This window comes from Ornithorhynchus anatinus, chromosome 9 (assembly GCF_004115215.2).
Source record: "Ornithorhynchus anatinus isolate Pmale09 chromosome 9, mOrnAna1.pri.v4, whole genome shotgun sequence".
NCBI lineage: Eukaryota > Metazoa > Chordata > Mammalia > Monotremata > Ornithorhynchidae > Ornithorhynchus > Ornithorhynchus anatinus.
In genome coordinates, this window is record NC_041736.1 from 30617262 (window position 1) to 30638584 (window position 21323).

At 45.6% G+C, this 21323-nt stretch overlaps 1 protein-coding gene across 4 annotated transcripts in view; it reads left to right on the plus strand.

The window, feature by feature from the left end:
- Positions 1-21323, plus strand: part of WDR35 (WD repeat domain 35) — a 94426-nt gene that overhangs the window by 26693 nt on the left and 46410 nt on the right. For all 4 annotated transcript variants that reach the window (XM_029072016.2, XM_029072018.2, XM_029072017.2 and 1 more), the window contains 5 exons: positions 6129-6273; positions 7160-7229; positions 8187-8240; positions 12373-12482; positions 13654-13864. In XM_029072016.2, coding sequence (XP_028927849.1) covers positions 6129-6273; positions 7160-7229; positions 8187-8240; positions 12373-12482; positions 13654-13864 — 590 coding nt within the window. The remainder of the gene's footprint in view (positions 1-6128; positions 6274-7159; positions 7230-8186; positions 8241-12372; positions 12483-13653; positions 13865-21323) is intronic.

Here is a 21323-nt window from a genome sequence, read left to right on the forward strand (position 1 = left end):
TGAGGAGAAGAAGGAAACTTGGTTTAATAGGTAAATGAGTGAATAAGTAATAAGGCGAGTTAGTCGTTGGATTTGGGGATGTTACAGGCTGTTGTGAATACGCAGATGTGCAGCTGGCACAGTGGTAGTCGGGGACGCGTAACCTGGGGATCGGAGGGATGTAGCCAAGCGTAACCAACCAAGCGTAAGAAGTTTGCTGAGGTGGATGGGCTCGGCAGGATCCTGAAGAAGGACCCACCGCAACACTGGAGCTTCCAGAGCATCTCCCTGCTGGCTCCGTGGCCAGGGTTGGCAACCCAAGGCTCACCCTTGAGCCATATCTGGCTCTCCTTGAAGCTGAATGTGGATCCCAGGCAGGGCCTCTGGCTAATGAGGGGCATCCAGTGAACACCCCACAGCGCTCCGTGCGTCCGCTACGCACGGCACCGCGGGTCAATTAAATGCCACGGCTCCATCCGGCCCGTTGCTGCCGGGGCCCTTGCTGGCGCCCTTCCGGCGGGGGGTCCTTGGTGGGGCGTGACGTGTGCCATCCCGACTGCCCACCTGCATCGTTCGGACTGGGGAATTCTGGCCCTCTGTTGCCCAGAGAGGAAATCCGTGCCCCTTGGCAGCGGGGGAATCCTCGTTGACCCTGGAGGCCCCTGCGAGCTTGGCAGCTTCTCGAGGTTGGCAGCCCAAGAGGGAGAGGCAGGGGGCCGCAGGCCAAAGCGGAAGAAGGGGTAGGATCCGGGGCGGCGTGGGCCAGCCCATGGCCTCCCACCTTCCTCCTCCCCTCTGGGCCTGTAGGAACATCCAGCATGAATTCAGGCAGATGTTTGTGGGTGATTTTTCGATTTGAAGAGCGCAGAGTAGATGTTCACAGTGGTGTACCCCCCAGCCACCTGGGGGGAGGTCTTGGAGTGGAGTTCCGCCCCCGTAGCTGGCAGAAAGCTCCGGGTTGGCTGCTGCTGCTCCCCAGGGTTCTACGACTTACTGAGTCTCCCTGCCCTTCTCTCCGCAGCTTCCCTCTCCCTTCTCTTCCCTCTCTCCACCCTCCTTTCGTCTTCCCACCCTCTCCTCCCTTTTCCTTTTTTTCTCCCCTTCTTTCTTAACCTCTCCTTCCATTTTCTGCCTCTCCCTTCTCCATTATCTATTCCCCTTTTCCTTCTCCTTCCCTACCACTCCTCTCTCCCCTACCCCGCTTCCTTCCCCCTCTCCCGTCCCCGCCGGCGGCAACACCAGTTTCTGGGTGGCGGCCGCGCGGCACAGGGAGATCATCGGGTGACACCACGCTCGATGACCTGATGGTATTCATTCAATAGTATTTATTGAGCGCTTACTATGTGCAGTGCACTGTACTAAGCACTTGGAATGTACAAATCGGTAACAGATAGAGACAGTCCCTGCCCTTTGACGGGCTTACAGTCTAATCACGGGCTTACAGTCTAATCACTTTGTACGATCAGCTCTCTGCCTTCCAACCGCTCAGAGGTTTCCGTTTGGCTCTTCAACACAAGATGGTTGCCAACCCTGGCCCTCTGGCATAGCGTTGGCAGCAATCTGCAGTTAATTTGGCCGTCAGTGGGTCCCGCCCAGCCGAAAATTCTGGCACACTCCTGCCTGCTACTCACTCTTTGCATTCTGTGCCCCAGTGGGGAGACAGCCAGCGGAGCCGAGGAATCAATTCCTTTGTGTAGATTCTCCGTCCCGAAGTCTGAGTGGAGCTCATTCGCCCTTCTCCCCGGTCTGGTGAAAATATAGACTTGAGAAACAATACGGCCTCGTGGAAGGAGCGTGGGCTTGGGAGTCAGAGAAGCTGAGTTCTAATTCCCCGGGCCAACACTTGCCTGCTCTGGCAAGTCATTCAATTTCTGTGCCTCACTTTCCTCTTCTGTAAAATGGGGATTAAATCCTTCTCCCTTCTACTTAGACTGAGAACCCCATGTGGATAGGGACTATGTCCAGCCTGATTAACTTGTATCTACCCCAGCACTTAGAACAGTGTTTGGCACACAGGGAGCACCGACCAATACCGTAATTATTATTATTATCTGCTTTTATTATATCCTATTCCAGCATTTAGTACACCATTTGGAACATAGAGGGTGCTTAACAAATGCCCCTATTGTCGTTATTACTATTACTATTATTGCTGTGATCAGTAAAAGCATTTCAGCTGGCTGAAATGAAAAGTATAAGCACACATTATTACAGAATTAGCACATAAATAAGTATATCTCAGCTGTATCATTCGGTTTGCAATTTCTGCTTTCTTTGAGCAGCTTGAAAAAGTCTTTTTTTAAGTATTTAAAACAGTCTGTGTTTTATCCTGGAACCGATTTTTTGGCAGACTTAAGCTTTTTTTTAATTTTAAATGTTTGAAGTGCTATGTAATGATTAAAAGCATAAGGATGGAAAGTTGAGAGTACTAGTTTTCTAGCACTTCCATCCCTTTTTTTATGCTAGTCATCAAATCTTTCACATTAGTAACAAGGCAGATTCTTTGACGAGAGGAAATACATTTTGCATTCTTGAGTTTTGAAGGAATTTTATGGTCGCACTAGTGGAAACTTTAACAAACAGACCTTTTATTGATACCCAATAAAGACTGCCAAGCCTCAACATTTTTGTTTCACATGGACCCTGTAAAATATCCTTTTCAGTTTCTGTGCCAAATCTCCAGAAGGGCCAGAGACTAAAAGGGAAAAAGAGTGTATTATTCTGATTTGGCCCCCCTAGTTGGGGGGCATGGCTAGGCCTAGGTAGAAATGTGGCATTCTTACACTTCTTAAAACCACTTTCTTCATGGCCTTTCACGCTTTGCAGTGTGTCCTCGTTAGCACCACCCAGGGAGGCTGTTTCGTTGCGATGGAGGTCGAAGTTCCAAGCTACAGTGTGAGCAGAATGAACCGCGTACGCTGGTGGGAAAGGTCCGAGGTTCTAAAACCGGAGAAAGGACCCCAGGTGTTTTCACGGACTCATCAAATAAAAGCCCACAGAGCCCAAAGCAGACGAAAATCAATCAGTTGTATTGATTGAGCACTCAGTCCCTTGACAGAGCACTGTAGTGAGCATTCAGGAGAGTCCAAACACAAAAATATAACGGATGCATTCCCTGCCCACACGAGCCTACATTCAAACTTAACGTGAGCTTACGAGCTTACATGAGAAGCAGCATGGCTCAGCGGAAAGAGCCCGGGCTTGGGAGTCAAAGGTCATGGATTTGAATCCCGGCTCTGCCACTTGTCAGCTGTGTGACTGTGGGCAAGTCACTTAACTTCTCTGTGCCTCAGTTACCCCATCTGTAAAATGGGGATTAAGACTGTGAACCTCACATGGGACAACCTAATCACCCTGTATCTAACCCAGCGCTTAGAACAGTGCTCTGCACATAGTAAGCGCTTAACAAATACCAACATTATTATTATTACATTCGGTCATACTGCTTTCATAGTGCTCATTTTGTTATAGTCAAATTTCATGAAAAGTACGGGAAGACATCACATGGATAGGAAGCTCTTTTAAATGATGAGAAGTAGAAATTTCTGCCAGAGTATTTTTTTACCAGGAGTTACGATAGTCTCCATATGCTACAGCCCCCAAATATCGATCTTCTGTTAAGAGTTCAAAAGAGTTAGAAGACACGATCCCTACCTCCGTGTCCTCACTGGTTTCACTGCCTTCAGTCTCTCCACTCTCCAGTGGATACCTCATTCTGCCGCCCGGATCATTTTCCTAAAACTCCATACCGCACGTCACCCATTTCCTCAGAAACCGCCGATTGCTGCTCATTCCTCTCGACATCAGTTAGGAAGTCTTGACCAGTGACTTTAAAGCATTTAGTCAGCACCCTCTCCTAACGACCCACCCTCTTCACCCCCTCCAACCCGGCTCACAATCTTCGGTCCTCTCAAGTTAATTTATTGTGCCCCGTTCATTCATTCGTTTTTATCCAGCACTTAACTGTGTGCCAAGCGCTGTACTAAGCACTAGAGAGAGTACAGTACCACAACAAATAGACATTGCCTGCCCACAGCGAGCTCACATCTCTCCCGCCTTTGACCTCATGCTCTTCCCTCTGCTTCAAACTCGGATAGATAACGCTTTCCAAGCCCTTCTGAGATCACGTCTCCAAGGAGGCCTTCCCCAGATAGTCTATTATCGTCTCACCTAATATTATATTTCTCAACTGCCACTTTCGTCTCCACTTGCCATCTAAATCTTATATACACTCTGTTATTCTTTCTCTCTGTAAGTTACGTCTCCATCTTCGCCGCAAACACCTTGAGGACAAGGATCGTATCTTCTAATTCTCTGGGTCCGGTAATAATAATGCTGGTGATTGTTAAGTGCTTACTATGTGCCAAGCACTGTTCTAAGCACAGGGGTAGATTCAAGGTAATCAGATTGTCCCACATGGGGCTCACCTTCTTCATCCCCTTTTTCCAGATGAGGTAACTGAGGCACAGAGAAGTTAAGTGACTTGACCGAGGTCACACAGCCGGGATTAGAACCCACCACCTCTGACCCCCAAGCCTGTGCTCTTTCCACTGAGCCCAATGGTTAGAACATGGGTCTGGGAGTCAGAAGGGCCTGGGTTCTAATCCCAGCTCTGCCATTTGTCTGCTGTGTGACCTTGGGTAAGTCACCTAACTTTGCTGTTCCTCAGTCATCTCATCTGTAAAGAGGGGATTAAGATTGTGAGCCCTACGTGGGACATGGACTGATTAGTTTGTATCAACCCCAGTGGTTAGTAGAATGTCTGGCACATAATAAGTGCTTAATAAATACCATAAAAAGGGAAAAAAATTGTTTTGGTGGTAATAAAAATAACCGTGATATTTATTAAGCGCTTACTATGTGCCAGGCACTCTACTGAGCATTGAGGTGCGGGGGGAATGCGAGCACATAGTGTTGGACACAGTTCCTGTCTCACATGGGGCTCACAGTCTTCATCCCCATTTCACAGATGAGGTAAACGAGGCACAGAGAAGTGAAGTGACTTGCCCAGGCTCACACAGCAGACAAGTGGCCGAGCTGGGATTAGAACCCAGGTCCTCCTGACTCTCAGGCCTGTGTTCTCTCCAGGGGGCCATGCTGTTTCTCCTTGTTGACAACCAGGAGGATTAAGTACGACAGGATCAAATCTAGGATGAAGGGGAATTTGCTCACAATGGAACCTCGATTTTAGAGGCCATATTCAACTAGGATTGTCGAATGAGAGGGCGGAAAAGTGGGAAAAGATAGGACTTGTGGGCATTGTTGAGAGTGGGAGGTTTGAGATGGCAGCAGAGAAAGAGAACACGCATCCGATGAGCGCGGAGGGAGGGGGTGATCATGACAGGATGCGGTATATGTGCTAAAAAGGTAGCGGTCGAGATTTTGTGGCTAATGACGTTCCAGGGATGTGAATGATGATTTGGCAGGGGGAGAAGTAGGAAGAAATCGGTGGTTTTAATCTGTCCCAAGAGCAGCCCCAGCCCTGGCCTTCTCAGTATTTCCAATGGCTCTGTCTTCCTGTGTCTGCAGCCTTCTATTGTCCTCTGTTCACAGGGTGTGTGTGTTGGAGGGAGTGGAAGGGGAAAAAGAGGGGTCATGGCCAGGCTGGGGTACAGAGGGTCAAGTCTGCATTTCTGGGCCTGCGTCCCCCTCTGCTTCCAGGCGTCTGTTATCCTCTACTGATGATATCGGACAGGGAAGGGACCGGTCTCCTCAGAGCTTGGGAAAGGGTGGGGGGACTGCTCATCCAGGCCTCTGCCCTCCTCCGCTATTTTCCAGCTCGTGTTCTCAGCTCCTCTGAAGGGAACGACCCTGGCTCTCACTCCTCCCACCTCTGCACCTTGCGCATGCCCTCCCTTTTTAAATCCTCCAGAGGACAGCTCAAAGTTCTTATGAAAGCTCCCCTCGTCCACCTCACTGATTACTTTTCTTCACCCCGGGACGCATCCTCTCACCGTCTACCATTTTCACTCAATTTTCTGAGTGATCCAGGCTAAATCCTTCTTTTTAAGGGCGATTATCTAGTTAATGGGGCATAAACTGAGATTCAGTTGTATTTGCTCCATTCTTTTTCCCTTCAGAGTGTATTTTGGGGTGCTGTGTTACGATGGCAGGGTCATCTAACTTCTCTGACCTGTATCTTTCAACAGGACCGTTATTTGTTACCATGACCAAAACCCACGTGATAGCAGCTTCCAAAGAAGCATTTTATATCTGGCAGTATCGTGTGGCGAAGAAATTGACCGCGCTGGAAATTAATCAAGTGACGCGGTCCAGAAAAGAAGGGAGAGAAAGGTATGGCTTTATTTCACTCTTTTTCTGGCTTCTGTGGCTTAACGTCATAAAGGGTAGTGAGATGTTAACCACAAAACGATAACCACAGCCTGTTGATGTGCGGCGTGCCTGGGATTGCGAATCCTGCCTCTTTAGCCGTGCACGCGGTCATAGGTGAATTTCATCATCGGTGGGTCTCCGAATATGAAAAACAAGTATATTCGTTCACGTCTGTGTGTGCGTATGTGAGAGAGGGCATGCATTGTATACGCATCGTGAATTGTCATGCTTCTCTGAAATATGTGCTTTCTCTAAGTCTTAGGGGATTGTAAATTTGCCAGTTAAATTGTAGATTGAAATAAATGGAAATATTTTTGTCAAGGCAATATGGGAGCACAGTTTTAACCTCAATCAGTGGTATTTTATCAATCACTCTGTGCAGAGAACTGTACTGAGTGCTTGGGAAAGTACAGTACCATAGAGTTGGTAGATGCGATCCTTGCCTATAAGGAATTTACAGTTGGTAGGGAGAGACAGACATTTAAAGAAATTACAGATAGGGATGTGTACATAGAGGTACGGGATGTAGGTTGGTGTTAGAGAAGCAGACTGTACAGATTGAATTATAGTGATTTATTGGAAAGAGTTACTGTCACCATTTGGACTTTTATAATTTTAGATTTTAGACTTTAGAATAAAGATTTTCCTTAAATCAAGCAGATAAGAGCAAGATTTAGTACATTGGAGGCCTTCTTTGGGAGGTAGAAATGTAGATCTTGATCAAATTTATCACAATAATTTATAGCTACATCAGTGTGGTGTCTTTTTAATATTTTCACATATCCTGGCAAATTATCAGATGGTGAAATTCTCTGAGATACTGTCCAGATTTTCATTTTTCCTTCAGAATTTATCACATCGATGATACTCCTTCTGGATCAGTGGATGGAACGCTTGATTATGGCAAGGCCATTCAAGTAGGTCATCGTTTTGAAGCCAAACCAGAGGACCCCGAAGCATGTATTCTGTCTCTATTACACAGAGTATGCTGTGTGTGTGCAAACGAACATATACAACCCTAGTTGTCCCCGACAGTGCACAGTGCTGGGGGCAGAGTGGTTGTGTCCCCTCTCTCCCAGACCCTTTTTTGGACTTGGTTGCAAGGGCCCTCGAGGGCCTGGCTGGGACCCAGGTCAGCCTTGGATCGTTCAGCTACTCAGGGAACAGCAACCGATGTCTCTTACTTCTGGCAAGTGAACTGATGGTCCTGAGCCCTTCCTCCAGTAATCAGGGTGGACTGGGCATGGCTAATTTACTGTGGGTATCTCTGCCCGTCCCTTAACTTCAGCCACAGAACCCTTTCACGTTGTTCAGAATGCGTAATTTTGAAGAATTGTTTCCAATGCTACCCAGTTAGCCTGAGGCATATATTTCGCAAAAATGCCAAAGAACGCAATATGACCTCTCGGGCATTTTCCAGAAAAATGCATCAAGCCAGTAAGGAGGGCCTCTCTTTTCTAGCATTTGCCTACTCTACTTGCCTGCTAGCTGGTTTTGAATTCTTTTTCAGTTTTCCAAAAGTAGAAGGGAGTATCTAGAACATGTATTATGTATTCATAACACCTTGTGGTATGTTCGGGCCACAATCTGTAGCTCGTATATGTAAAATGCATAAAATCTCAAAATATACAGTCATATGTATATTTGTTTTCAAGGATTGTGCATTTTTGATCTTCTAGATTTGAATGCTTCCATTACTGAATTCTTTACTACCCAAGAAAAGAAAATGAACCCCTCAGTTTAAAGGAACTGATTCACTTCCAAAATATTAAGAATGTGTCCCTTTCTTACTGATAAAATCTGACCCATTGAATCTTTAACTTTGTTTTTAAAAGCATATATAAATATATTTATATTTATATTATTTATATTAGGGGACAAGAGATCCAATTTGTGCAATAACAGCATCTGATAAGACACTGATTGTGGTAAGTAGTGAACGATTAAGACTCCAAATAATAGTTTGGAATCAAAGAAGGAATTGAGCATTGACTAAATTTTCCTGGCTAATACATTATTCTAATTGGAGCCGCACTAAGACCTCATATGGTTTTGATAGAACTTTCGTAAACGTGTGATTGCAGAAGGAACCGAAGAGTGGAAGCAAATTCTGGAAATTGCTTAGTAAATTTGGTTGCCTAAAAAGTTCATCGAGATTCTGAAACTATTTTACAATGGGTTTCCTGCTCATATTTGAAGTGGGGGGGTAGTTAGAGGTGGGGCTAGCCTGTTGGATCCATTGCCTACTGCCAATGGTAATTTTTTTTTCTAAATGCTCTCTGAACCTCCACGGAGAAGCCAAGGACATGTTCCCTGCCCACAGGAAGCTTACAATATGTTGGGAGAAATCAGGTATATACACTATAGGTAGTGGAATAGCAGGAAGAACAGGGATTGGAAAGGGAGTAGAAAGAATATCCCAGAATGAAATCAATGTAAGAATAAATCACCAGAAGCAGCATGGCTAAGTGAGAAGCAGTGTGGCTCAGTAGATAGAGCAGGGGCCTGGGAGTCAGAAGACCTGAGTTCTAATCCCCGCTCCGCCACGTGTCCACTGTGTGACCGTGGGCAAGTCAGTTCACTTCTCTGCGCTTCAGGTACCTCATCTTAAAATGGGGATTCAGACTGTGAGCCCCGTGTGTGACAGGTACTGTATCCAACCCGATTAAGTTGTACCTACCCTAGTGCTTAGAACAGTGCTTGGCACATAGTAAGCCTTTAAGGAGTACTATAGTTATCATTATTATTATTATTAAATCAGAATAAATCACTTATTGTACAGTTGACTACACATAAGTGCCAAGGATGGGTATTAATACACCCTAGGGTTGGCATTGTATCGATCTGACATACGGTGTTCGGCACTAGGGAAGGCTTGCTAGAGGAGTATTGTACTGTATTTGTTTTCTCCCCGAAGTGAGCAGTAGGCGCTTAATAAATACTATTGATTGATTGGAGGAAGAGGATGAGGAGAAGGAGGGTGCTGGTGGATTTGGAAGGGGAGGGAGTTCCAGGTCAGAGGAACAGTGTGAGAAAGGGTTTGGAGTGGGGTTCGGTCAGGAGATGAGTTTGAGAGAAGTGAAGAGTGTGAGCTGGAAAAAAGAAGGTGATGAAAACTGACCCAGTAAGCGCTCAATAAATACGATTGAATGAATGAATGATACTTAAGATGGAGAATGCTGGTCGAAAACATGGAAGTCATCGTCAAGGATTTTTTTTTTGGGGGGGCGTAGAAGGAGTTGGGCAGGCATTGGAGATTTTTAGGGAATGCCGAGATATGTGCCCAGTGACATTTCAGGAGTATTATCCTGGCAGTGGAGTTTATAATAATAATGTTGGTATTTGTTAAGCGCTTACTATGTGCCGAGCACTGTTCTAAGCGCTGGGGTAGACACAGGGGAATCAGGTTGTCCCACGTGGGGCTCACAGTCTTAATCCCCATTTTACAGATGAGGGAACTGAGGCACCGAGAAGTTAAGTGACTTGCCCAAAGTCACACAGCTGGCAAGTGGCAGAGCCGGGGTTTGAACCCATGACCTCTGACTCCAAAGCCCGTGTTCTTTCCAGTGAGCCACACTGCTTCTCTAGGCTGTGGCCGGAAGGCCAATGAGGAAATCATTATAGTAGGTCAAGTTCAGCGTGTCAGTATTCTGGATCCTGAGAACTCAAGGCTTTGTCCCACCCAGGACCACTCTTACTGTGGGACGGAGAGGTCACGAGACAGCCCTTTCCTGGGAAATAAATCCATTCAGTTCCTTTTTTACCTTTTGGATGACAAAGACTGATTGGAATACACTCAAAAGTGCGAGCCACTGACACTGTAATAAATCCCCTTAGCCAGATTCTCAGTACTGAGATTTCAGGACAAAACGATCCTCTAGCGTTCTCGGCAGGGGCCTCAATAATGTAGCTAACTGTATTCCTCAAATATAATGACCGAATCTCCGATTCTGTTAGATTTTGGTAACGATAAATGTTCTCACTTTGATTCGGGAGCCAATCCCCCCCTTTGAAATATTGCACCAATAAAAAAAATCGGTTCATGCTTGCATCATTTTAACTTAAAGCCCACTTTTCAGGGACGAATCACGTCCGAAAGCGGAGGTGTGAAATTTAGCTGTGGAATTTATATCATTTTATATTAATAAGGTTTAAGCTCCTTGAAGGCAGGGACTTTGTCTTTGGCTTCTGTTGTACTCTCCTAAAGTACTTCTTTAACAAATTAGGATAAGGCTTTTGGTTTACTAAGTAGAAGAAGCTGTGAAAACATTTTCTTTATTCTTCAACAATATGGGGGGCTTTTCTGAGCCCCTTGACTTTTGCACGAAAGTTGGTTTTAGAGGGTATCGGTTGTGCCTCAGAAAAATAATGCACACATTTATTATTTCAAAATATATAGATGAATTCCAACATTCAAATAAAGCTCGAAACTGTAGGAGTGTGTGTGTGCGTACACACAGCCGTTAAGTCCTCTTCATTTGAGCTGGAAATTCTCCATGGAAAAAGTTTTCCAGGGCTTAACTGCTTTCCTCTAATTCAGTACAAATATCGTCTAGACTCACTCTCATGCCCCGTGTTGTATTGCCAAATTCATGGCTTGCTGAAAGCTACTCAGGGATAGATTTCCCTTTTCAACAGTTAAGCTTGTTATTTGCTCCCTTGCTTTCTCACTGCTTTGGTCCCTTTCCACAGCCTCGCTTCAGCCAAATGATAATGAAATAATGATCTGGAATTTCTTCCAGATCAGTGTGTTTAAAGTGACCTCAGGGTACATGTGCATGAATATGTATGCAGATAACTTTTTAAATCATATAAAATATCTTTCTGAATATAACTTCTACCCAAGTGCTTAAATGAAATGATATAAAATATCTTTCTGAATATGTCTTTTGCCCAAGTACTTAAGGGACCTTTAGCTATCCAGTGGTATTTAATGAGTGCTTACTATGTGCAGAGCACTGTACTAAGCGCTTGGGAGTGTACAATACAGCAGAGTTCATAGACACGTTCCCTGCCCACAACAAGCGAAGAGTCTAAGGGGAAAAAGACATATCTGTCATGATGTGAGACTCTAAGGAATCTCATATTATTTTGAGATTTCACTATATGTTGTACCTATCCCTGTAATTCTATCACAAAAATTCTGCGTATATTTAGGTCTTGTCAGTTCCCGTGTGTTTAAAATAGTTATTAAATGAATAATCATTGTAATAAATAAACTATCATTTCTAGTATATAATTAAAATAGACTTTGATTATGGTACTTTAAGCGGGGTGGCTCAGTGGAAAGAACACGGGCTTAGGAGTCAGAGGTCGTGGGTTCTGATCCCGGCTCCGCCACTTGTCAGCTGGGTGACTTTGCGTAAGTCACTTAACTTCTCTGTGCCTCAGTGACCTCATCTGTAAAATAGTGATTAAAGACTGTGAGCCCCACGTGGGACAACCTGGTTACCTTGTATCCTCACCAGTGCTGAGAACAGTGCTTGGCACATGGTAAACACTTAACAAATACCATCATTACTATTATTATTATTTCTATGATAATAACATGGTGTTTGTTAAGTGCATACTGTATGCCAGACACTGAACTCAACGCTGGGGTAGATTCACGATAATCAGGTTGGACACGGTCCCTGTCCCGCCGTCTAAATTGCGGGATACCTAGTTTTATGGTGCTTATTATAGCATCGGGCCATCCTGTGCCCAATAAATAACGTTGGTATTTGTTAAGCGCTTACTGTGTGCAGAGCACTGTTCTAAGCGCTGGGGTAGATACAGGGTAATCAAGTTGTCCCACGTGAGGCTCACAGTCTTAATCCCCATTTTACAGATGAGGTAACTGAAGCACAGAGAAGTTCAGTGACTTGCCCACAGTCACACAGCTGACAAGTGGCAGAGTGGGATTCGAACACATGACCTCTGACTCCCAAGCCCATGTTCTTTCCACCTGTTGCTAGTAGCGATATCAGTTTACCACGTAGAGAGGAATCTGTTTAAAATGCTTATCATTTTAGAGATCAGAAGGCCTCATAATAAGCAGAAACGTCTTTTTCTCCCTAGTGTCGGGAATCCGGCACCATTCAGAGATATAGCCTGCCCAACGTTGGCTTGATGCAGAAATATGCCTTAAGCTGCCGAGCTTACCAGCTATCTTTGAATTGTAATTCCAGGTGAGTCTGAAATTCGATTCTAAACGAGATAGCGGATTTGGGAAAAACGTACGGGTTGGGAATTTTTGTCATTTTAAATATCTCTTTTAATTTTGTTCTGGAGTTGAGCTAGAAGTTGCCTATATCGTGTCCATTCAGGAGAAGCAGAGCTAGGGTTGCCAAGTTTAGTTTTGAGAATACGGGTCAGCGATCACGTTATGGCTTAAATCACTTTCTGCTCCTGCAGAGAGGCAGCACTTTGTCGCACAGGACTCTCTGCAAGATGGGACGTGGCAATGAAGTGATTAAATTAGTGATAATTATGGTACCTTTTAAGCACTTACTATGTGTCAAGCACTGTTCTAAGCAATGGGGTAGATATGAGTTCATCAGGTTGGACACACTCTCTCCCACGTGGGGGGTCCCAGTCTTAATCCCCATTTTCCAGATGAGGTAACTGAGGCTCAGAGAGGTTAAGTGACTGACCCAAGGTCACACAGCAGACAGGTGACAGAATTGGGATTAGAACCCGTGACCTTCTGACTCCCAGGCCCGTGCTCTGTCCCCTGGGCCATGCTGCTTCCCCAACTGGTCTTATTGTAAAAATGTAGCAAGACAAGTTTCCATAGACAAGATGAATGGTAGACAAGTCTATAAGCGAATGCCTACTAATATCCTAATTTTATTTTGTGTATTCCTTGGTCCACCTTATTTTTAACATCTGCTTTCTGCATTTGTTGAAGAATGACTGAAGAGGCTTCCCAGACTGAGCTTCCCCTTTTCCCTCTGCTCCCTCTCTGTCCCCCCCTTCACCTCCCCTCAGCTAAGCCCCCTTTCCCTCTGCTCCTCCCCCTCTCCCTTCCCCTCCCCTCCGCCCTGTGCTCATTTGTATATATTATTTATTACCCTATTTATTTTGTTAATGAAGTGTACATCCCCTTGATTCTATTTATCGTGATTAAGTTGTCTTGTTTTTATCCGTCCGTCTCCCCCGATTAGACTGTGAGCCCGTCAATGGGCAGGGATTGTCTCTATCTGTTGCCGAATGATACATTCCATTCGCTTGGTACAGTGCTGTGCACATAGTAAGCGCTCAATAAATACTATTGAATGAATGAATGGTTGAATAATTTATACCTGAGGGTTCATAATGTCGATAAGACTTTTTTGTTCCTCCCTCTACTTCCAATAGCCGCCTAGCTATCATAGACATTTCTGGAATTCTGACTTTTTTCGACTTGGATGCTCGAGTAATGGACAGTACAGGACAACAAGTGATCGGTGAACTACTAAAACTGGAGCGCAAAGATGTCTGGGATATGAAATGGGCCAGAGATAATCCAGATTTGTTTGCAATGATGGAAAAAACAAGGATGTATGTTTTCAGAAACTTGGATCCCGAGGTGAGTGAAACAGACGAGCAGTAAGTATGACTCCAATAATTGGAGGCCGTCTTTCAAATCTTAACGCTCTCATTCTTTTTGCGGGAGTGCAGGTAGTATGGGGTGTCCTCATGCATTAATATGAATAAAGATTTCTGTAGAACTTCTTTGGATTCTATGTACATTGAAAATAACATTAATCCAATTCTTTAAAATCTTAAATTTTCCCAGTTTTCTTTAAATTTATGCACGTCTCTATGATTTTGAAAGAGAGAATTCTGTTAATATTATTTCACAATTCTTACTTTTTATTTATAGAAGATATAAAAGTCTGCATCCCAGTTTGTCCAAATTTCCCAAGTAAGCCTAATCGAGAAAATAGTAAAGCTTCACATGTTACTTGCTTATTTTTTTAAACAGGATAAACCCCAAAATCCCAGCAAAACGTTTTGGAAGCATATTTGATTGCTTTCAGCTTCGGCTACGGTGCTTCACGAGCCTGAAATCGGGGCCACTTAACTGTATAAACCCAAACTAGGACAAAAGTATCCAACCTGTATTTAGGGTGACCCAAGGAAAATATAGGATTAAAAGCACTATCCAGGTCTCCTTCGCTGGCGCCTCCTCCCCCTCCCATCCTTTAACTGTTGGAGTTCCTCAAGGGTCAGTTCTCGGCCCTCTTCTGTTCTCCATTTACACTCACTCCCTCGATGAACTCATTCGCTCTCACGGCTTCGACTACCATCTCTACGCAGATGACACGCAGATCTACATCTCCGCCCCTGTCCTCTCCTCCTCCCTTCAGGCTCACGTCCCCTCCCGCCTCCGGGACGTCTCCACCTGGATGTCGGCCCGCCACCTAAAACTCAACGTGAGCAAGACTGAGCTCCTCATCTTCCCTCCCGAACCCGGTCCTCTCCCAGACTTCCCTATCACCGTGGATGGCACAACCGTCCTTCCCGTCTCTCGGGCCCGTGATCTCGGTGTCATCCTTGACTCGTCTCTCGTTCACCCCACGCATCCTATCCGTTACCGAGACCTGCCGGTCTCACCTTTACCATATCGCCAAGATCCGCCCTGTCCTCTCCACCCAAACGGCTACCTTACTGCTACGGGCTCGTTATATCCCGGCTAGACCACTGTGTCAGCCTTCTCTCCGATCTCCCTTCCTCCTCTCTCGCCCCGCTCCGGTCTATTCTTCACTCCGCTGCCCGGCTCATCTTCCCGCAGAAACGATCTGGGCATGTCACTCCCCTTCTTAAACACCTCCAGTGGTTGCGTATCGACCCCCGCTCCAAACAAAAACTCCTCACTCTAGGCTTCGAGGCTCTAAGTCACCTTGCCCCTTCCTACCTCTCCTCCCTTCTCTCTTTCCACCGCCCACCCCGCACGCTCCGCTCCTCCGCCGCCCACCTCCTCGCCGTCCCTCGGTCTCGCCCATCCCGCCGTCGACCCCCGGGCCGCGTCCTCCTGCAGTCCTGGAACGCCCTCCCTCCTTACCTCCGCCAAACTGATTCTCTTCCCCTCTTCAAAACCCTACTTAAAACTCACCTCCTCCGAGAGGCCTTCCCAGACTGAGCTCCCCTTCTCCCTCTACTCCCTCTACCACCCCCCCTTCACCTCTCCGCAGCTAAGCCCTCTTCTCCCCCCTTTCCCTCCGCTCCTCCCCTTCTCCCGTCCCATCCCCTCAGCACTGTACTCGTCCGCTCGACTGTCTATATCTTCATCACCCTATTTATTTTGTTTAATGAGATGTACATCACCCTGAGTCTGTTTATTTGCCATTGTTTTAATGAGATGGTCTTCCCCTCGACTCTATTTATTGCCATTGTTCTCGTCTGCCCGTCTCCCCCGATTAGACCGTGAGCCCGTCAAACGGCAGGGACCGTCTCTATCTGTTGCCGACTTGTTCATCCCAAGCGCTTAGTACGGTGCTCTGCACATAGTAAGTGCTCAATAAATACTATTGAATGAAAAAAGTTCTGCTTAGCCAGATTTCCAAACAATATTATTGTTATTAAATAATAATAATGTTTTAAGTGCCTGCTGCGTGACAGATACTGTACTACTGTACAGGGAAGCAGCATGGCTCAGTGGAGTCAGAGGTCATGGGTTCGACTCCTGGCTCTGCCACTTGTCAGCTGTGTGACTGTGGGTGAGTCACTTAACTTCTCTGTGCCTCAGTTACCTCATCTGTAAAATGGGGATTAACTGTGAGCCTCAACCTGGGACGACCTGATTACCCTGTATCTCCCCCAGCGCTTAGAACAGTGCTCTGCACATAGTAAGCGCTTAACAAATACCAATATTATTATTATTACTAAGTGGTGGATAAATACAAGACAATCAAGTTGGCACAACCTCTGTCCCACATGGGGCTCACAGTCTGAGAAAGAGGGAGAACAAGTATTTAATCCCTATTTTATAGATGAGGAAACTCAGAGAGCAAGAGGTACTTGCTCGAGATCACAGAGCAGACAAATTGCAGAGCCAGGATTAGAACCCAGGTCCTCTGACTCTCAGGCCCATACTCTATCCAGCGGGCCATCCTGATAGTGACCAAACTCAGGATTTATTTAGTTTCACCAATTGGCAAGAGAAAATGCCAAAGTGGAGGGTGACAAGGAAATATTTAGAGCCACTGAGGTTTTTTCAGTCGATCAGTGGCTGTTATTGAGTGCTTTCAATGTGCAGAGCACTCTGCTAAGCAGTACAGCGGAGTTAATAGACACATTCCTCGTCCACAAGGAGTTTACGGTCTAGTGGGGGAGACGGACGTTAAATAGAGAAGTTACAGATGTGTACGTAAGTCCTGTGGGGCCGAAGGTGGGATATCAAATGCTTACGGATTCAAAACTGCAAGGATCAAGCTTGGCGATCGGATTAGCAGGCGTCAGGTGCCATTTGTGTTGGCCTTGAGGCTGCCGGAAGGCTTCGCTCGGGAAAGTGGCTTAAAGTGGGTTTAATCTGACCACCAAATTAACTCGCCCTCGTTTCCCTCTTGCCCCAAGTGTAGTTGAAGCAGAGGGAGTTACTTCTTCCTGGATCTCAAGAGGGCAGGCAAGCAGGCTGGCCGATTCGTTTAGCACACCACAGGAAACTCCAACTACTTGATTTCTTCTCTGTGGTCTCCAAGAGAATTCAGGAAGGTGGGGCCATTCCGTTATAGGCAGAGGAGTTCAGTCTCCTCCCAGAAGCGTAGGCTGAATGAGTCCCTTTGCACCGTGGGATTTGTAGTCCATGCCCTCTACTTACGATTTTTCCGCCGGATATTTTGAAAGGATTTTAAAGCACCTAACTCTCAGATCTTGCTCTCTATCAAGCTCATTTGCATTTTTTATGGTATTTGTTAAGCACAAACTATGTCCCAGGCACTAAATTAAGCACTGGGGTAGATACAAGGTCATCAGGCAGGGCACAATCCCTGTCCCACATGGGGCTCACAGTGTTAATCCCCATTTTACAGATGAGGTAAAATTGAGGCAGATAATAATAATGTTGGTATTTACTAAGCGCTTACTATGTGCAGAGCACTGTTCTAAGCGCTGGGATATACAGGGTAATCAGGTTGTCCCACATGAGGCTCACAGTCTTAATCCCCATTTTACAGATAAGGTAACTGAGGCACAGAGCAGTGAAGTGACTTGCCCACAGTCACACAGCTGACAAGTGGCAGAGCCGGGATTCGAACGCATGACCTCTGACTCCCAAGCCCGTGCTCTTTCCACTGAGCCACGCTGCTTCTCTAGATCTAGATCCAGATCTTTCTGACACCTAGGCCATGTTGCCTCCCAGCATTATTCCTAAAGATTTTTTGTATCTAAGCGGGTCCCCAATTTAGGGTTTCCAGTTAACTGCCCAACTTCCTATGTTCTGGATGTCTATTTTTAGATATCCCTTGTAGCCCTACTGTTTGATCAAGAGGATAGAGAAAACCTGGCTTCTAGCCCCAAGTTTGCCTGTAGCGGGCTAACCTGGGCGAAGACCCCGTGCGTGTGTACCTCTCCCCACCCAGGCGCTCGTTGCCCTCTGTGCCCCGGTGGATACACGAATGACATAGAGGAGGAGGTATGAGCAGGTAGGACCTGGGTTCTAATCCTGACTCCGCCATTTGTCTGCTGTGTAATCCCGGCCAAGTCACTTCACTTCTCTGGGCCTCAGTTCCCTCATCTAAAATGGGGATTAAGAGAGTGAACTCCACAGGGAACAAAGACTGTGGCCTACTTGATTAACTTGTGTCTACCCCAGTGCTTAGAACAGTGTGGGGCACATCATAAGCTCTTAACAGGTACCCTAATTATTATTATTATGAGCAGTAGTACATAATCTATTAGCACATAGTCACTTCTGAGCAGGTTCTCAGAACCTGCTTCAGGACTGAAGCTCATCCGTCTCTCCTGACAGGAAAGGCCATCTTTAACATTAACCCCTTTAAAAAAATGCTTTTTCCTCTATCTAACCATTGAAACGCTTCTCTTAGAAGTCTCCAAATTATCTCTGATCAGTTACCTAGTCCAGTGTTTCCTAACCGTGATCCATTGAAGGCATACCCATCTTCATAGCGGAGCACTGATGCCAAATATGATCATTTTAAGACGGTCCATTGATTTTAATTATTTCTTCAATATCAGATTTACCAAGTTTTTCCACTTTCTTCACATAATTGTTGGATTTTTGACAGTGTACTTTTCACATTTAGTGATGTATATTGTACCGCATTTTGATTCTTTTAAAATGTGTAATTATTTTAGCCATAGGAGTTAGTCTAAATTACCTGAAGCCTGGAAACCATTCAAAGGATTTTATGTTCTTTGCAATTGTTGACCTTTGAATGCAATATAATTGCTCTCACTGTGCTTGCTTTTTTCCTTGGGATCGGGTAGATTTCCACTTGTGTCTTGGGTGCTGTGTTTCATTCTGGTCCCTCCTTCAGGGGACTTTTGCTTTTTTCTTATTAATATTTGAATAATGTTGGGAGAAATTCTAGGGTAGCTTGGCTGAGTGATGGTTTTGCCTTCCTGGCATGTGGAAACTAGTCTCTTTTACCCTGTGCCTCTGAGTCTTCCCTCCTTTAGACTCTGTTGACCTTTCTTCCCCTTTTGATGCCTTTCCTTTGCCCCTATTCTAAAATGTCTGATGTCGTTAGTAGTCAGTATTCTCTTTCTCAGTAGTTTTAGTCTAATTTCCAAAGTCTACCCTTGTGGTCTCAAGGGATATTCCTCCTCTTCCTTCTCCTTCCCGTAGTCCCCTTGCCCACCTCATATCCCAGCTCCTCTCCCCCCCTCACACCCCTTCCCTCCCCCACAAGGCCCCCAAACACAGACTCTCTTTCCTCTGGCCTCCCTCCTCATCCATTCACACCTGTAGAAGTCCTCATCGGAGCCAGGCCATCGTTCTAGTGATGGAGAGAATCGGCAACCAGGACAAATGACATCAGAAAAGTGAGGAGAGCAAACTTAAACCCCACAGAATAATGGCCTTTTCACTTAAAGTTGTAAAGGTATTTATTGAGCACCCACTGGATGCGATACGCTCTACTAAGGACTTGGTAAAGCACCAGAGAAGCGTGTGAGACGTGTCCCCCACCCAAAAGGAGTTTACGTGCCGGGAGAGGAGACAGACGTGGAAATATTTACCTACACCTAACCAGAAAGTCATACCTTTTTATCTGTGGGCTGAGGGAGGGTTGAAATAAATAAATAGGTGTTAGAGGTGGGCGATGGATTCTTGTGACTTGGAGAGTTGGGAGTTAATAGAGGAAGCCTTGTTGGAAGAGGTGAGATTTTAGGAGGGCTTTGAAGGTCGGGGAAAGTTGTGGTCTGTCTGCTCTTACAGCTGCTGCTGCTTTTTGTTGGGCCTCCTGGAGTTTCCATTTCCTGTTCCCTTTGGCTGCCATAATGGTCGTTCTATCCACAGCGCTTTGGATATATGCCCAGGAATATGAGTACCCTGATTTTAATTCCCTGATCTTTCTTACTCATTTCTTACTCCCCTCAACTCTCCCCATCTTCAAAGCCTAATTAAAACTCACATCTCCTCCAACAGGCCCTCTCCAACTGAGCCCTCATTTCCTCTACTCCCTCTCTCTTCTGCGTCCCCCTCACGCTTGGATTTGTATCCTTGATTCTACCCTTTCCTGTAACATTCTCTGACTTTACAGGATTAGTTGTTTTTCCACTGGTCTCTGTCTTTTTGCTCTTTCCTCCTCCCTTCAGGCAGGAACGCGACCGAGCCGTAATCGGAGCCGGGTAACGGACACACTTACAACCTGATCCACGTAAGGCTCTTTTAGTACCCGCTTTCGGTCCTTGTTTCCCCGTTCCTCGAGAACCTCCTTACCGTTGGCTTCAAAGGAGCCCTTCTTTGTCACTTCACTGATTTCCAGTACAGCCCAGCAAGCTGTTCCTCTAATGCCAACCTACTCGCTGTCCCTTGATCTCGTCTTTCTTGATGCCAATGCTTCACCCACATCCAGCCTCTGGCCTCGACCTCTTTCCCGCTTCACGTCTGACAGGCCATCAACTCTCCCCATCTTCAAAGCCTTGTGAAAAATCACATCTCCTCCAAGAGGCCTTCTCCGACTAAGCCTTCATATCCCCTCTTCTGCGTCACTCTCATATTTGGATTTGTTGCCTTGGTTCAGCCCACCCTCATCGCCACAGCACTTAAGAATTCATGATTTATTTTAATGTTTGTCTCCCCATCTAAACTGTATGTATGCTCCTCGTGAGTAGGGAACAGGTCTACCAACTCTGTTTTATTGAACTATCCATGAGCAGGACTTGGGATTTCCACCCTTACTCAACACCGGGACTCTTGCAGGGAAGGCAGGAAACTCTTTGGCAAGGACACATCGATACATCGAAGTCGAAAACAAAACAAAAAAAGACCTGTAGCACGAGAGCCTTGAAACTAAGGCTAAAACCTCGTCCCATCGGGTATGCTGTCCATGCAGCAGACATGGAAGTATGCCTGAGCGAAAGAAATTTCTATTCCTCCCTGTGGAGGCATTTATTCAGGGTTTTTGGTTTAGTATTTCACCTAAGCCAGAGATTGAGCCGGATAATTGAGAATTCACTTAAGCATCATCAATAATGTCATCAAAATTAAATTAGGACTGAGACAATCAATCAGTGGTTATTTATTGAGGCTTACTGTGTGTAGAATACTGTATTAAGCACTTGAAAAAGTACAATTCAGTAGAGATGGTCACATAATCCCCGCCCACAAGGAGGTTCTAGTCTTCAGGGGGAGACAGATATTAAAATAAGCTGTAGGAGGAGGAAATAGACAAAGCCTTAATTTTTTTAAATCTTTAATATTTTTGGCTACTTACAGGCAATGTAGTCATTAATTTCTAGCAATTGATTTTTACATTCATTCATTCAGTAGCTCTTCCCTCACTGTACTTTCAAATGATCGATCTTCAATTTATGAATCTCTTTTCAGATAACGAATAAGGAACATTCAGGCCTCAAAA